This window comes from Hesperophylax consimilis, chromosome 29 (genome assembly GCF_061612785.1).
Source record: "Hesperophylax consimilis isolate HC1 chromosome 29, BYU_Hcon_1.0, whole genome shotgun sequence".
Classification (NCBI taxonomy): domain Eukaryota; kingdom Metazoa; phylum Arthropoda; class Insecta; order Trichoptera; family Limnephilidae; genus Hesperophylax; species Hesperophylax consimilis.
In genome coordinates, this window is record NC_142864.1 from 5,344,635 (window position 1) to 5,363,090 (window position 18,456).

General features: G+C 35.5%; 1 protein-coding gene across 1 annotated transcript in view; it reads left to right on the forward strand.

Annotated features, from left to right (window-relative positions):
- The window catches only part of LOC149409806 (uncharacterized), a 198,552-nt gene that overhangs the window by 150,069 nt on the left and 30,027 nt on the right, over positions 1 to 18,456 (forward strand). The window contains exons 8-14 of the mRNA XM_089649202.1: positions 1,132 to 1,278; positions 4,046 to 4,175; positions 5,150 to 5,349; positions 6,175 to 6,328; positions 7,710 to 7,943; positions 10,456 to 10,554; positions 10,942 to 11,070. Coding sequence (XP_089505328.1) covers positions 1,132 to 1,278; positions 4,046 to 4,175; positions 5,150 to 5,349; positions 6,175 to 6,328; positions 7,710 to 7,943; positions 10,456 to 10,554; positions 10,942 to 11,070 — 1,093 coding nt within the window. The remainder of the gene's footprint in view (positions 1 to 1,131; positions 1,279 to 4,045; positions 4,176 to 5,149; positions 5,350 to 6,174; positions 6,329 to 7,709; positions 7,944 to 10,455; positions 10,555 to 10,941; positions 11,071 to 18,456) is intronic.

Consider the following 18,456-nt stretch of genomic DNA (forward strand, 5'->3'; position numbering starts at 1 on the left):
CCTGTGGAAGACATGGCACGATCGAGTGAATTAAATACTTAAGTAACTGATAATGTCGCAAGTTGGAATAGAAGAGTACTATGTATGAGATAATATATGGGACCCAATTTTCATTTCAGTAGACAACTGCTCGCATGCGATAATTATCTACGTTGTCTATGGTTTTTCTATCATCGAGTAATTATCTACTAATTTTCGATAGAAAGCGTATTTTGGAATTTCTAATAGATAATTATCTATTACAAAGCAGTATATAATTGGACTATTGGTTTTAGTAGTAGTTCAACTGTCAAAAAGTGTTACTTGTACGGTTTGCATGTGTCGTATTTTTGTTAATTATTATAAAAATGGTGAGTTTTGAAGATTTGACGCACATACAAGCGATCGAAGACATGGAACAGGCTGAATATTTAACTGAAAGGCCACCAAGAAATTTTTTTTCAAGAAATGATGCATTTAGTCTGAGTAATGAACTGTTCATAAAAAAATTTCGACTATCTAAACAATTGGTGCTCAAATTAATTGATCTATTGTCGCCTTTGATGAAAGAACCGTATAAAATCAAGTCTGTAGATGTTAAAACGAAGGTAAGAACGATTAATGATCTCCGTTATATGCAAACAAATCATTTTTTGTACTCAAATCAGTTATATGATAATAAAACATTGTTTTTTTTTTCAGATTTTAATTGCGTTGAATTTTTTTGGCACAGGATCTTACCAACATCCTGTTGGGTCAAATTACTACTTCTTCAAAGAACAACAAAGTTAATTGAAAATTGACAGTCGTAAATAGATGTATATAGAAAAATGTATCAAATTTATGGAGTTAAATACACGGGTTACAATATAAAAAAATAAAATTGCTACATTTTTATGTTGGTATTAATATCGGTTGTTTTACATTATCTACGACGGTCGAAAATACGCATTTATCGAAACAGTAGATAATTTATCGTGCGCGATCCTCGCATGCGAGCAATTGTCTACTGAAATGAAAATTGGGTCCATGAATGTGAATGAAGCAAGGAGAGTGTGCTGGGACAGAGTGTTTGTGGCGGTCTATTAGTTGAAATATTGCCTGTCAGACTTTTATTATTATTATTAAATAAATATTTTTCTTTGTTTTCAGAATGGTCTCACTCCTCTGCACATGTCCGTGCAAGGAGAGCATGTGGAAGTAGCCAGGGCGCTGCTGACGGCAGGCGCGCCAATCGACGACGTGACGGTCGACTATCTGACGGCGTTGCATGTGGCGGCACACTGCGGCCACACCAAGGTACGTGCACTTTAAGTTTCAGGTTTTTTTTATGGCCGCTTTTGTAATGTTAGCAGAAGAATGACTTTCCACCTTTAAACTGCACCAACGGTTTTAGCACCTTTTGATGCCTTAACTCTTGAAATTATTTAAATCTTAAAATAAAATGTAATTTAAAGTAATTTTTGTTCAGTAAAAACGTTAAATGAGCCATTTAAAAAAAATAATTGTGTTTGCATTCAAAATTTTTATATTTCAAAAATTATGTATTTATTCCTATATTTATTTCATCATCTTTCAAAAACAGTTTTTAGTTTTCGGATACATTAAAAAAATATTTCATTTATTTGGGTTTTATTGCAAATAGGAAATTCTCCCACATTCTAACAAAATATGCCAGAGGCCTAAGGGGTTAAATATGTTCTGTTTTATTAAATACAAGCTGACATGTACCCGGCGTTGACAAGCTGACATGTACTCGACTTTTCTCTACTTTCAATAAATATAATATCCTTGTATTATATGTGTAAACCTTCCGGAAGAAATACTCTAAATGATAGTGAAAACGTTACGTAGTTTAGAAGAACTAAGCCAAAAAAAACAGACAGGCGCGGATAATGACTTTATTTTATACTATTTAGAGATACCAATGTATTGTCACGATTACGAATTTACTAAAAGTTTATCAGGAAACTGCCTGTAATCCCGTTTTTAGTTATGATCTGGGATGTGCCCGAACGTTCTAGCCTGTTCCCGAACATTCCACAACATTCCAGAATGTTCCAGGATGTTCTGGAATGTTGTAGAATGCTCTTGAATACTCTTGAATGAGGGTGAAACTTCCAGCCCTTATATCTTCAAAAGCACGCTCTTCAGGTAAAAACGGGAACCTTCTGCATGAATGTGGGATAGAGGGCTACCACACCATATAACTCCCTTTATCGTACTGGGACTCCTTTCTGACTTTTAGCGGCACGGACATTGTACACTTACTCTTATAATATACAAGGTTTTCCAATAAGAGGTGTTATTTTGATATTCAATCGTAAAAGATCATTGGTTTCGTTGCTTGTGTGGCACGTAGCGCCGTCTTGTTGAAAGTAAACGTTGTCCAGATCAATACCATCCAATTCCGGCCATAAAAAATCATTAATCATCTCTCGATAGCGCAATCCATTCACCGTAACTGTTGCTCCAGCCTCATTTTCGAAAAAGTAAGGTCCAATGACTCCGCCGGACCATAAACCGCAACAAACAGTCACACGTTGAGGATAGAGAGGCTTTACAAACAATAACTCTTGGGTTTTCCGAGACCCAGATGCGACAATTTTGCTTGTTGACGAAGCCACCGAGGTGGAAATGGGCCTCATCACTCAAGATGATTTGCATTTGATTCACTCAAGTGAATTTTAATAATTTCAATGCATTGTTTAAGCGTGTATCGTTCCATTTTTATTAATGGCGTAGTTTCTATTTGTCAAATGTCAAAAAATGACAGCTTCAAAATCAAAAGTAACATCTACCGAAATAGCGGGCTATTCAAAATAACACCTCTTATTGGAAAACCCTGTATATTGATTTTAACAACAGTCGCTTACTCCTATTCATTATAATAATTTTTTAATATCAGCATGCTCCCTCTAACATTCGTATTTATATATATATGTATCGTCGAATTGAGAAATCTGCACTGGAATTTTTTGGAAATCTGTAGATGTCACTAAAAACTGTTTGGAACACTTTGAATATACCTTTTATCCTAAATTTCAATATAATTATACATTATTCTTTTGATATTTAGTGAAAAATATTTAATTTATTTATTTTCAATTTTCTTTAACCTTTTGAACGCGTTGATTTGCTCCGTTTTATCTATACCCGTATGCGGTACATATTTTCAAACACCTATGCACGCAATTAAATGTCAAATAGTATGCAGTACATATTTTCAAACACCTATGCACGCAATTAAATGTCAAATTATATCATTCTGGCATGATTTATTGGACTATATAGACAGAACAGATTATTCTCCACAATATGAAAACAAATCCTCGTGTGTCAACACTCTTAGATGTTTATAAAAACAAAAACATAAAATATCATACAAAGACGTACCGTATCTTTTGAATGTGGTCCCGCCATTCACTCGGCGTGTGTGTACTTAGGTGATAGACACAAGTGGGACACCATGATCACTTATCATTTTTAGTTATGAATGACACACTAGTACTAACGCCATCCGTTGACAAAAATGTAAACTAAAGGACTAAAAGGCGCGAAGAGGCGCACTTGATTATCGATCATTTTTTATGAAATACTATTTTATTTTTGAGAAATTCTTGTAGATGTCAGCATCGTGATAGTTCTACGAATGTCCAAGTGAGCAAGAAATACATTTATGACGAAAGAGCGCTGGAATATCGGCCGTCAAAGTTTCCGTATCAACTGTTGATACAGCCGCGTGTGAGTATAGACTTTTTGCCGTAACAACAGTTGATACGGCCGCGTGTAAAGAGTTAAATACTTTTTGCGAATGTATCGGAACAAGCAGAAATATCCAAAGCGGGTTTTGCAAGTCGACGTCTCATATCTCTCTTTCAAACCATCTTCTTTTTAATTATTTATTTATGTTCTCTATAAAACGGTTATGCACCAATATATTACAGAGAAGATTACAAAATTGTGGTTGTTTATAACGGAGCTATAAGCTCTCAATGTCATTTCCATCGTAAGCTGTGAAGTTTTGAAATGTAAATTAGATAATTATTTTCTTTGTTATTTGCAGGTCGCTAAGTTGCTGTTGGATAGAAATGCTGACGCAAACGCCCGTGCCCTGAACGGTTTCACTCCTCTGCACATAGCCTGCAAAAAGAACAGACTTAGGGTTGTGGAACTCCTTCTGAAGTACGGAGCCAGTGAGTAGAATAAAAATTATTATTATTCATATCCGTCCTTCAACGGAAACAACTTTCTCAACATGCCTTCTATTGATATGCTTGGTATATCAGTAAGTAACAATAATATTCAATGCCCATGTACAAAGATATTAGAAGAACGAGATGTGCTATGCGCAGTACTGAGTGGAATTGTTTTGCCGAGTGTCGCCAGTTTTGTTCACCAATACTACACACCTTCGCTTGCGCTAAGGTATCCGCACTAATACATAGAACAGATTTCTGTGCGTACACGTCCCGATACCGTTCAAAGTACCCTAATTAGGTAGTACTCCGGCTACGGTCCGGCGGCCAACATAGCATATCTCGTTCTTCTAATATCTTTGCCCATGTACCTGCGCGTTCAACACGCTCTTCTGTCCTGTTCAGGGTGGATCAATACAAAACTAACTCTAAGCAGAATTCTTGCTTTAACAGACTATGCAATAATTAGAATTGCGTATTATCCAGGTGGATATTTTCAATTGCGTACTTACCAAATACAAGAGGTCCATAAAATAATATTTCTCTGATGGTTTGTGAATAATGTTATGTCTCTATTGTTTATATTTCTATAATGATTTGATTTATATTTACAACCTCTCTCCATGGCTATAAATGTTTTCTTTTGTAATTTTTCGTTTTATATAATCTTTTGTTTTTTTATAAATTTTTGTATTCATATTCCTTTCTTACAAATTTACTTTACTTATTCCTTATTGTGCTGTCTCAGTAGAGGTAAATATATAAATAATATAATTTTTTTGATGAGCAAAACTGAATGCCCAGAAATCTCCTTCGCTCAAGGCATTTATTTTGTAATATAATCGCTCGAATGGTTATCATTGTGGCCATACTAGGTCCTCAGTTTACTATAGTTTCTTAGTTTTATGTTTGGGATATCCCAAGCGCTGGACCCACTCAATTTTTCTAATTTGCCTATTTTTCTCTTGCAGATATTTCGGCCACCACAGAGTCAGGGTTGACCCCCCTTCACGTGGCCGCCTTCATGGGCTGCCTCAACGTGGCCATCCACCTGGTGCAGCAGGGGGCCCCCGCCGACAGGGCTACTGCACGTGGAGAGACTCCGCTGCATCTCGCCGCCCGTGCCCAGCAGACCGACCTCATCAGGGTGTTGCTGAGGAACGGAGCTCAGGTATGGTGGAGCACCCAGTGAAAATACAGTATATAGACATTTAATCCTGTCGTCCCACGGGTCAGTAAGCAATCGACATAAACCGAGTGCCGTAAGACCTTACGCAGAAAATTAAGTACACTATAGTAAGGTAACGGTCAGTGTGGAACTTTTCTGCATAGGGTCTTACAGCATTTGGTTTATGTCGTTTGCTTACCGACCCGTGGGACGACGGGTTAACATGGGCAAATGTTAAGTGACATTCAAATGTACGGTGTATTTTGCTGTCGACAGGAAGGCATGCATAACACTACTAATACTGTTAAAATGGCAGGCTCTGGGGTCTAGAACGATCTAATCGATAACCTTAGCAATATCAGGTCGATAGGTTTAACTGACAAAAATTTTATATCAACTTCTCGAGCACGATTGCGCTCATTAGGCATGTCGATAGCCCGGCCGACATTGACAGTGTAATAAGAAATCGTTTTACGACGGCAACACCGGCAGGTATTGTCTAGGAATCGACATTCCTAAACGTCAAACGGCTTCATAAATATAAATAAATTGACGATGTCGAATTGAAATACATTTCTCAACTCTTGATATTCTGAACAACTTTTTGAATTCTGTTTCGCTAAGTTTGAACGGATTCAATTGATCGCGTATTTTCAATTCTCAGGGATATACATATTTCTATAATATCTATTTTCCTGTATTTATTGCTTGGCATTTGATTTTTTCTTATTGCAGTCTTTCAGACTATGCACCAAAAAAGAGAAAAAATGGAAAAATGCCTTAATTACTGCACAACTACTTGAATGTTTTTTTTTTGCGGATTGACAGGTTGACGCTCGAGCCAGAGAGGAACAGACGGCCCTGCACGTGGCCGCTCGCCTTGGTCATGCCGACATTGCCTCACTCCTGCTCCAGCACGGAGCAGCTGTTGAGGCCAGAACTAAGGACGCATACACACCTCTGCACATCGCTGCCAAGGAAGGTAACAATTTCATTCAACATAACATACATACATGTCACCCATTAATTCCCTTCAAGTAGAATGTTCTGATCCTCCTCTTTATTTAAGGCGTCAACTATTTGCTGACAAATTTGTTCTTAAATGTTTAAATTCTAAATGTCATCAGGTTATCCCCAGCGTCTCGTTGTTCATTGACTCAACCCATTCATCTACAATCAGAGCTTCAACTAAACCTCTTCCTGACATCTGTAAAAATTTTAAGTCTCTCTCAGAGCTTCACATCGTCCAAAATGATCTACTTCCCTTATACAAATTAAAATATAGTCACGTCACCCTATCCCCAACAATATTAGAAGGGATCGGAATCCTTAAAAGTCATTCCAATCTCCCGGCCCGAACTGTCAATAATATGTTCAATGACATTATTTCATCTAAATGTCCCAACTTTTCTCTTTTATTTACTGATGGATCCAAATCTCCCGACTCTCCTAACTGTGGTATAGGTATTAACGTTTACCACAATAATTCTAATGACAGAATATTTTATTCAATTTCAAATCAATTTTCAATATTTTCAGCCGAGTGCATTGCAATAATAGAATCTCTCAAATATATAATCAAAAATAATTTTGAACATTCCCTCGTTCTCTCTGACTCTCTCAGTTCCCTCCAAAAACTTAAATCCAGTCCTCTTCTTCATCCTGATGATCACTTTGTATGCCTTATTCGAGAGATGATAGCCTCCATTCAAAGATCTGGTAAAACTGTAACTCTGATTTGGATTCCTGGACATGTTGGTATCGTGGGTAATGATATTGCGGATGCCTTGGCAAAACAAGGAGCGTCCAACCCTGTTGTTACCCTCGTAAACCACATTCCCCTATCTGACATTTTTTCCATCATCAAAGATAGATCCCGCAATGTTTGGTCGGAGTATTGGCACATTGCTAGTCAATTCAAGGGAGCCTGCTATGCCCCAATACAAAGGACTATTCCATCAAAACCGTGGTTTCAGCAATTCCCTCATTTTTCCAAAAAAGAAATTTCTTCACTCATTCGAATGAGGATCGGACATTGTTCCGTTCCTTCCCATCTTTTTAAAATTCACGTCCTTGACTCCCCAGATTGTACATTCTGTGGTCTAGAAGTGGGAACTTTAGATCACATATTTTTTGGTTGTCCCTCTCTAAACAAATATCCTCTCTTCTATCAAGCCTTATCTAAAATTGCCTCCCCTCCATTCAACATCTCATCTCTTCTAAGTCTGAACTCGACTCCAATTTTCATCATAATTTTGAAATTTGCCTATTTAAACAAAATTAATATTTAAATTCACCTTTCATTTCTCACCAATAATTTTCTTTTATGAACTCATGTTATAAATATATGTTACTGTTTCCAGGTAAAGAAGAGGTAGCCGGCATCCTCCTTGAGCAGGGAGCTCCAGTCTCCAGTGCCACTCGCAAGGGATTCACCCCCCTCCACCTCGCCGCCAAATACGGACGTCCAGGTGTAGCCAGGGCATTACTGAAGGCTGGAGCCGAACCCGATGCACTGGGAAAGAACAGCATCACTCCGCTGCACATGGCCACCTACTATGGACATCCCGACATTGCACTGTTGCTCCTGGATAAAGGTATAAAAAATAACACATAACTTTTTTGGGTTTCTACAGGGATTTGCATTAGGACCACTCTAAAAATTATATTAATCCTTGGATCCGGAACTACTATCGGTATTAGCTGAAACATTATGATTATCCAAAATGATTTGAGATTTTCACGGCCAAAAGTATTATCGTGATTAAATTTTGGGTTATTATGCCGTGTTGCACTTCCTCCTTTAGTCAATATTTCAGACAGCGTTACAGTGTCCATCATCAGGGCAGATCTTGCTTGCTTGATTCTCATGTATTACAAAATTATCCTGTATATTAGTATAATACTGGAGCAGACCCATGAAAAATCACAGGATTCAATTCCGATTTTGAAAAAGACAATTAAAATAGTTACATTAGTAAATAATAGGTACCTAATTTTGAAAAAGGCACTTAAATTAAAGCAAATCCAATTTTTAGAGTTCATTTAACCAGAGTTACAGACAGACACACAACCAAAATTTGTATTTTTGATGATGGTTAAATTATTGGTTAATTTATTGGGAGTTAAAAAAAGTCAGCAACAATGTACAATGATTAATGTGTTGCCCATTTTTGAGATTCTCATTGGCTAGAAAAAGAATAGGGGAGTTGTTTTTACTCCCAGTTTGAACTGGAAATTACAGGCATATGACAGCAGTATCTATGTTACTGAATTCAGGTACAATGAACAATAATTGTTAGTTTTCACTTTTCTCAGGAGTTCTTCAAGGATCTCTTTTAGATCCACTTATAAATTTCTTAATCATATTTTATGAATATTTAGTTCTCATTTACTATAATTATGCAGCTATATAAAGGTATGATGAAAAAATCCTAATCAATTCGTTTGTAATCAATGTAGTTCAAATCATTATTGCTTATAACTGATCCAAGAAAATATTTTATAACATTAAAACTAATCTGTTTGTCTTGTGAATCAAGGCTTGGTAACATGATACCATGCGCAATATGGTTGTCTGTGGAAACAGACCTTCATGCGTCAATAGTTTCCGTGTGAACCCAATCAATACAAGAACAAGAACATTGTTGTTTGTGTGATTTTATTGTCCGTTTGTGTTTTGTGTATTGCACATTTCAATAATACCTATTTTAAATATCACATATTTTTGACTTTAACCCCTCCAATAAGCTAGTATTCTGGTGTGCTTTGGAAAAATTCTATAATTGTATACTGTTTACTTTGTAATTGAGTACAAATTGGTGGTATGTAATAACAGACTTACGGCGGGAAGGGTTTTTCCAATAATTCTTTATGAATATTGTATACCAATCTTTTAGTAAGGGTCTCAACTATAAATATGTATATGTGTAAACAAAGTGATAGATACAATTCTCCCATCACCCTTTGTTTATTGTATTAATGTTTATAATACTGATTTGCGTTAATTGACTTCATTGCAAGTTTTCCCATCACCAGTGAATAACCTTTCAATCAGTGTTTCTCAACATGGGGCGCACGCAATGCGCAAATAATTATTTAATAATATATCGACAGTCTCGAAGAACGAATGTGCGATGTGCAAATTCTGCATTTTTACTGTTTTTGTGATCAAGAATAATATAGTGTTTGTATTATCAAAACAGTAAAAATTCAGAAACAAACTTCGAACATCTCTACTGCAAAACTACAAATTTGCACTTCCGACATTGTTCTTCGGGACCGTCAATATGTATTTTTGGCTGAAATTGTTGAAAGTTTTTTTTTTAAACCCTGGTTTTTTCAGGAAATGGAGGTCTGAGATGTGGGGCATTTTTTTTCTCATGAATTCAAATCAGTTATACACGGTTTATTGATTTGCATGTAAACAAAAATTATAAAATTAATATTGTTTCGTGAGATTGTCGCTTACAACGAAATTTCAAGTTTGTTACAAAAGTATCATATTAATTAGAGAATGCTGAGGATAGAACTTATTCAATTTTTTAAAAATACCGAGTAGTACCGAAGATATAAGCCGTCGAAGTGTTGATATTTGCGGCTGACCGAAAAGCATGTGACTTCACGGTGCATGCGCAGCGGTACTGCAGCACTGCCATTCGAATTATGAATTGTACTGAATCGTGTCTCGTGTGACGTCACGATACACAATTTTTTACCCAAGTTCACTTTGAAAGCTCATAACTTTCACAAACTGATTTTACCATCGTTATTAACTCTTTGAATATAATACATTTTCATTGAAATAAAAAAATAGAAGACAACCTCGTTGGAACCAGATTGGAATTACTCAATTATAACTGAAATTGTGTAAAATTTCCATGCAATCCACATAGAAGAGAGACGTGAATAAAAACATATTCGTAATTAATGAAACATGCAATTTTCACTGGATATTTGACTCTGAACTATGAAAATTTTTGGAGATTTTTTAACTGTTGGAGTGGGGCATGACACAAAATAAGTTTGAGAAACACTGATTTGCATCTACTCCCCATTGATTGCGTAACCTGTACTAACTCCTTGTGTGTGTTGTGTACCCATCACCAGGCGCGTCTCCGCATTCGCTGGCAAAGAACGGACACTCTTCGCTGCACGTCGCGTGCCGGCACAACCATCCCGATATCGCCTTTGCGCTTCTCGAGCATGGTAAATATTACACAACCACAATTATCATTGTTTTCATACATTTATTTCATATTTTGTGAGCTCTGGTGTCATTATATTTGCAAAAACAGTCTGTGTTTATTTTCAGGGTCACGGAAACTGTTTTAGCTTGCAGCATCATTTCCATCCTGAACTACGAGGTTTACAATATTTTCTGCCGAAACTGTCATTCCTCATGATATTTTGAAACTTTGATTTACAGAAAATCTCCCATAACTAGTTGTCTTTTCGTTGTTTACAAAAAATATTTGTATTCGTCCAGCTACTCTGAAAGATTACATTCATCCTGGGTGAGTGCATTTATTCCCCTTCGAAACGGGAGCGTTAATAAAATAGTAATGAAAGTGAATAATGTAATGTAATGTGCAGGTGCCGATGCATGTGTGAAGTCGCGAGCCGGCTTCACCGCGCTGCACATGGCGGCGCAGGAGGGACACACGGACTGCGTGGAGATGCTGCTGGACAGGCAGGCCAATGTTAACGAGACCGCCAACAATGGTAAGTCAATTCAATCAATCCAGCACAATCGTTCTATGACAAATCAGAGCACTATTGAAAAGTAATTTAACTGATAGAGATTTACGGGCATTCGATTTTGGTTTCGGCCGCGCTCATTCCAAAAATCATACCTTCGAATGCAAAATAAAATTTGTAAACGCGACGCCATTTTTGACGGAGTCAGTGTTCGAGGGGTAAGGCTCTCGACTAGCAAACTTTAGGTCGCGTTTAAATCCCGGGGTGCGCAAGTAAATTCAAATAAATATAGTATATTGGGGATACGTCCTAGAGTGGAAGATACTCTCAGTATCGCCCCGGTGTAAGACAACCATTCAGAATTGAAACGTTGTTTGAAATGGCTTTAGCTGTGTTTGTTAGCCCATCTTTCTTTTCCCCATATCCTTCCCCTCCCCACTAACTTCAGCCACACAACATACCCCAATTGGGGATGCCTCACTCGCTCAAATTGCCTTAATTAACAATATTGATTATTACTCTTTCTATATCTTGTTTAAAGTCTACTGCAGGGGTCGGCAAACTGCGGCTCTTTGCGCAGGCGTTTGCGTCGCTTCATACATCAACTCCATTAATTTCACCTCCACTTGACTAGCCTTGCATAATGGAGCTGCCAAATGAACTTTGACTCGAACAGCTTCAGCATTGCCAACTCAACTCTTTTATTAATGTAAAGAAAAATATAAATAATTTTCTTTAATTCAAGCTAATGCCAAGCTTGTCTCGTCATTGTGGCTGTGTGTGTCGTGGACTGTCACTGGCTGGATGTGCGCCAGAGTACCTACACAGTCGACTCGATATTTCGTAATCTATGGTTTAAGACATAGTAAAAATAATCTATGGGTTGTGACAAGGCAGATTGATGGGAATAATTTCAATAATTTGTAATTGCTATCGTGATTGTGATTAAGGAATTGACATAACAATTAATAACATTAAATGTCGTTTCTTTCCTTACTGGTAATGTTTTATTACTGAATGCTTTTCTTTATGTAAATCTTGTGAGATTAACAAAATAAACCTCTTCTTTCCTTACAGAGAAACTCAATTGTGTTTTAATTGACTGTGTCGTTCAATACAACAATACCAAGTGTCACAGTGAACACATACTTTTTTTTCTCCACAAAATTTAACAGTAAACATTAATCTAAGGACTCTATGTAGTGATTTTTATTACAAAAACTCAACTAAAATCTAAACTTAAACAGTGAAATAATAGTTGCAGCTGCCTAACTGGTAACTCTTTATTTATAACTTAATATCTCAAATCTCAACTGTCACCAGAGCGTATTAGACACACACAAACAAACGCCATACAGAAGGAAGTACTTGGAAGCACTACTGACATACACATTCAGAGTATCGAAGTGTGCAAGTGAATTGCCCATCTAACTTGTCACAGACAACTCAAGTGCAGGGTTGTCACCGCTATATTATATAAAATAAAATTAAAATAATTTTATAAATTACAACTTGCAAAATGAGTGCCACAGATGCTCTTTCTTATATCAATAAAGCGAAAGAAGAAATTAGTGCTCTATACAGTAACATAACGGATCCCGCTTTAAAACTAACTAAAGATCAGATGACCAAACTACTCAATAAACTGTCCAACCTCTCTGGCACTATGTTGGATGTAGGTGTAAAAGTTGGAATTCTCGAGGGACAGGTCAAGTCGTACGAGCACATGGTCTCTTCAAAATTGATAGATTCAAACTCATCACAAGAATCCACAAACTCATCAACTGTATCAATGTGTGAAGCTGCCGATGAGCTCGAAGAGAGGAAAAAACGGTCAAAAAACATAATTATTTTTAACTTCCCTGAAAGCTCAGCCAGTTCCCATATAGAAAAAAATACTGATGATACAACGAGAATCTTAACCACACTAACAACTCTTAACTCATCCATCACCCGAGCCAACATAACAACTTTTCGTCTGGGAATCACAAAACCTGACAAACCTCGACCTCTTAAAGTCATCCTTGACAGTTCCATCCAAGCCATAGACATACTGAAGAAAAAGAACAACATAACCGAATACCCCGGTATTAAAATTTATTCAGACCAAACCCCAGCTCAAAGAAACTATCTCACCAAGCTACGTTTAACACTAGAACAAAGAACCAAAGATGGTGAGATTGGACTCACAATAAAATACAAAAATAATAAACCTGTTATTGTAAATAGTAACTCAAAAAACTAAAACCTATCATGGCTTACTATCAGAATATCAGAGGCTGCCGCACAAAACTTAATGAGCTAAGATCATCGATTCCAATCCATCCCTTTCATATATATTTCCTGACTGAAACTTGGTTGGATCCGTCCTTTAACACAGAAGAACTAGGCTTCACTTCACACAACACCTACCGCTTAGATAGAAGTACCGCCACCAGCGCCAAATCAAGAGGAGGAGGTGTATTAATATCAGTCACCAAATCTATAACTTCATCCAGGCTAAAATGCAAACACAAAAATATAGAACAAATTTTCCTACTACTCAAGACGAACCTAGGAAAAATCATTCTTGGATGTGTTTATATTCCTCCCGGATCAATTACACAAATTTACGTAAACCACATTGAAGATGTAGAGGCCCTCAAGCTCAAATATCCGGAAGCTAGAATGCTGCTAATCGGCGACTACAATACTCCCAATACAGACTGGATTACCCATAGCGATAACTCATCAACTCATTTTAATACATCTGCTAATGCTCGTGAAATTATAAATATGTCAAATTTCCTAGGTCTTAAACAAATTAATAACGTATACAACTCTAATCACCATTTACTAGATCTTGCATTTAGTAGCGATCCTTCAGTAAAATTATGTAAATCCATAGACCCCCTTCTTCCCGAAGATTCCCACCATCCTCCCTTAAACATCACTATTACTAACAACTTCCTAAACATTTACTCTAATAGTGTTCCTAAATATTCATACAATTTTGCAAGGGCAGATTATCCACTCATAACAAAATACTTAGAAAGTACAGACTGGTCCTTTTTAGACAAAAACACAAATGTTAACCAAAATCTTGAATCTTTTTACTCCATCATCAACACGGCTATTGAAAAATATGTTCCCTTAATTCAATTCAAACCATCAAAGTTCCCCAAATGGTTTAATAATGACTTAAAACACTTAATAATTAACAAAAAAATCTGGCACAAAAATTTCAAAGAGAGCAACTCTATCTCTGACTACAAAATATTTCATAAATATAGAACTGACTGTAAAAAGCTCTCCAAAAAATTATATCAAACATACATACTCAACACAGAAAAGTCTATTCCTTCAAATACCAAAAACTTTTTTACACATGTAAACTCACTAAGAAAAAACAAACCTAGCCTACCAACATACATGTATTTCGAAGGGAAAAGTAGTAGTGATACTAATGACATCGTTAATTTGTTTGCCGACTTCTTCAAAAATGTTTACGATAATGATATCCCAAATGTTCAACTTCCACCCTTTCATCCAAAGGAATCGGTCCACATTCCCGCTTTACATATAAATGTTCCTGATGTTATACGCAAAATAAAAACACTCGACTTAAAGAAAAAAGCGGGTCCTGACAAAATTAGTCCTGCCTTTCTAATTAACTGTGCATCAATAATAGCCAATCCACTATGTCATATATTTAACCAATCATTAAATTCTGGCTGCTTCCCCGACCTATGGAAAAATTGCTATCTAACACCTGTATTTAAAAAAGGCGATATTCATGATGTCACTAATTACCGACCCATCTGCATGCTCTCAACTATCCCCAAACTGTTTGAAAAACTTATCCACGATAAAATCTCCATACATATTAACAACATCATTGTAACTAATCAACATGGATTTATGCCAGGCAGATCCACACTAACAAATCTCTCCTTATATGAAAATTTTATAGCATGTTCACTCGAAAACAAAACCCAAGTCGACTCAATATATACAGACTTTGTAAAAGCGTTTGACAAAGTTAACCATAAAATTCTTCTCAATAAACTTAGTCAAATCGGAATTGAGGGTAAACTATTGGAATGGATAAAAAGCTACTTAACAAATAGAAATCTACAAGTAAAAAATAATTCTAACCTTTCACACAAATTCATAGCTACTAGCGGTGTACCCCAAGGGTCACATTTAGGCCCAATACTGTTTCTCCTTTTCATAAACGATATTTTTACTGTATTTGATAAAAATGTTGAAGTGCTACTTTTTGCCGATGACCTTAAACTATTTAAAATTATAAAAACAATAAATGACTGTATTCAAATTCAATTAAATTTAAATAAACTTCAAGATTGGTGCAAAACTAACAAACTTTATCTCAATATTAGTAAATGCCACATTATAAGATTTTTTAGAACAACACAACCCCTTAACTATCAATACAAAATTAATAATGTTTCTCTCGCCTCTGTAAGTGAAATTAACGATCTCGGCATTATTTTCGATTCAAAATTTAACTTTCTTTCACATGTAGAAACAGTCATCAACAAAGGATTAAAAATGCTCGGCTTCATTCTCCGAAATGGCAGAGACTTTAAAAATATTTCAACACTAAAAATCTTATATTCCTCACTTGTTCGAAGTCAAATCGAATATAATTCTCCTATTTGGTGTCCTTACTTTAAAATCCACTCCGACTCTGTTGAAAAAATTCAGCATAAATTCCTAAGATACATTAACTATAAACTCGGTCTACCTATAGAATCAATAAATTACAATCACTTGATGAAAGAATTAAACTTACTTAAACTCTCAGATAGAAGACTTATTTCCGATTTGACTTTTATTTTTAAAATTGTCAATGGTATTATAGACAGCCCTGATATATTAAGCCTAATTACCTTCCATATACCCACTAGAACCACTCGATCCAAAATTCTTTTTAATTTCAATAACAATATCAGGACTGAGTCATTTAGAAACTCGCTTATACCTAGATTGCATGCAGTTGGCAATGCTTTCTCAGAAGTAGTAGATGTGTTCAACTGCACGGAATATAGTTATAAGAAGGCTATAATAACATACCTCTGTCGTAATTATCAATGTTATTAGGCATAATACCATTCTATTCACAAGTTATCACAGAACCTAAACTATGCACTTACATCAGATATCAGACAGAAGAGTGTTATTTAATAATTTTATATACTTAATCAAAACTATATTTTTTCCCAAAATTGTTATGAGATGTCTTACTGACAGCCCTGTTTCAATAGAGCTAACTCTTAGTTCTCAGCAAATTCAACCAAATTCAATATTGAAGGTAACAATAACCTCAATACTAAACTACTGTACGGATTGAAAATAAAAATGCTATTGTACCTATGTATACCAGATGTTATTCTTGTTTAATTTTCAACATAATTTCTCAGTAATTATTCTGTTTAACATAATACTGTTTCGCTCCTGTGAACCACTGTAAACATAAATCATGTATATTGTAAAAGCCTTTTACGGCGTCTAAATAAATATATAAATAAATAAATAAATAAATAAATCACAAGGAAAATATCATTATATAAAACGAAATTTAATGTTATTAATTGTTATGTCAATTCCTTAATCACAATCACGATAGCAATTACAAATTATTGAAATTATTCCCATCAATCTGCCTTGTCACAACCCATAGATTATTTTTACTATGTCTTAAACCATAGATTACGAAATTTCGAGTCGACTGTGTAGGTACTGTGGCGCACATCCAGCCAGTGACAGTCCACGACACACACAGCCACAATGACGAGACAAGCTCGGCATTGCCTTGAATTAAAGAAAATTATATTTTTCTTTACATTAATAATAATAATGATTGGATTATTTGTACAGCGCCGTTTTCGTGAGAAAATCACCTCAAGGGCGCTTAACAACTTAATTTATGCATTTAATCTATTCCTATACATGTAACTTATAACTAGTGGCTTATAACTAAGTTTGATAGTTAGTGACTTATAACTAGTGGCTTATAACAATAAGTTTAACAGTAATCAAGTTGTTTTATATTTAAAATAAGTTAATCCTTTCTTTTCTCCAAATAAGAATCCAATCAAACTTTAAATTGGTTATCGATGTGACATTATTTATTCATTTTTGGGAAATCGACAGTTTACATTTAATCAGTTTGTACATAAGTATTATATAGTAAAATAAAACCAATTATGGATTTCCTCCTTGTGGCTTTAACTGAGACAGCCATAATATGGAGAAAGTTATTTAAATATGTGAGAAAGGAATATGAATTAAAAAAATTATACAAAACAAAATTATATAAAACGAAAAATTTACAAAACAATACATTTATAGCCATGGAGAGAGGTTGTAGATATAAATCAAATCATAATAGAAATATAAACAATAGAGACATACACATTTTTCACAAACCATCGGAGAAATATTCTTTAAGATGTATATAGCGCATTTGAAATACACAGAAAACATTGCAAACTGCACTAATGTGATTTTTGAACCACAAAATATTGATTATTTCGGAAAGCTTTAAATATTTTCAAATGAAACTTTAAACTTAGTTAGTTCTTAATGCCACAATGCAATAGTAATTAATAATTAATTAATAATTCTAGTAATATAGTAAATATTTAAAATGAAAATACCAATGCGCGAACACCTTTTGACCTTCTCGGGAGAGTGACCGTTCTATCAATTTTTGGCTATTATTTTGTGAGATATCACCTCAGGGGCGCTTATAGGGGGGCTATCTGTTAGAAACAACGTTACTTTGTTCCTGTTTCATTGTCATTTCATTGTCCCTGAATATTGAGGGAACCTCGCGATCAAAGGTGGATTTTCTATTCCATGTGGTCAACGATTGCCCGCTCCATTCATTCCCCGGCGGGATTGATGAGGTTCACATGGCGACGCCTGAGGTCCTAGACTGGCTCGCAGACCTAGATGTCCCCCTCTGACCCCCCCACCATATGAAAGAAGAATGTTACTTTGTTGAAACTTCTATATTTTTGATAAACACCTAGTGGATAAAGTCATTAAATGCCATTAAAAAAATTAAATAATAAAGCGTGAAAGCCAATTCTAACCTACTTTTTTTTTCTTTACTTTTTAGGACCTTAACCGTAATCGCTTTTCAAAAGTTTTCCACTTTGTCACTGTTCTAATTTGTCCAGTTACCCCATAACACACTTTTTTTTACTAAATATTTTTCTAAAAAAATTTAATTTTTTCTATATTTTAATTAATTTTTTTTTCTGGAGCCAGTGGGAATGTTGTGAGGCTTTAGGATATATTGGAGGGGAACGAGAAGGGGAAGATAGCACTGGGAAGTAAATAGTACCCATCCAAATTTTGTCACTAACTGTTGAGACGGTTCTGGCCAGGGTGATA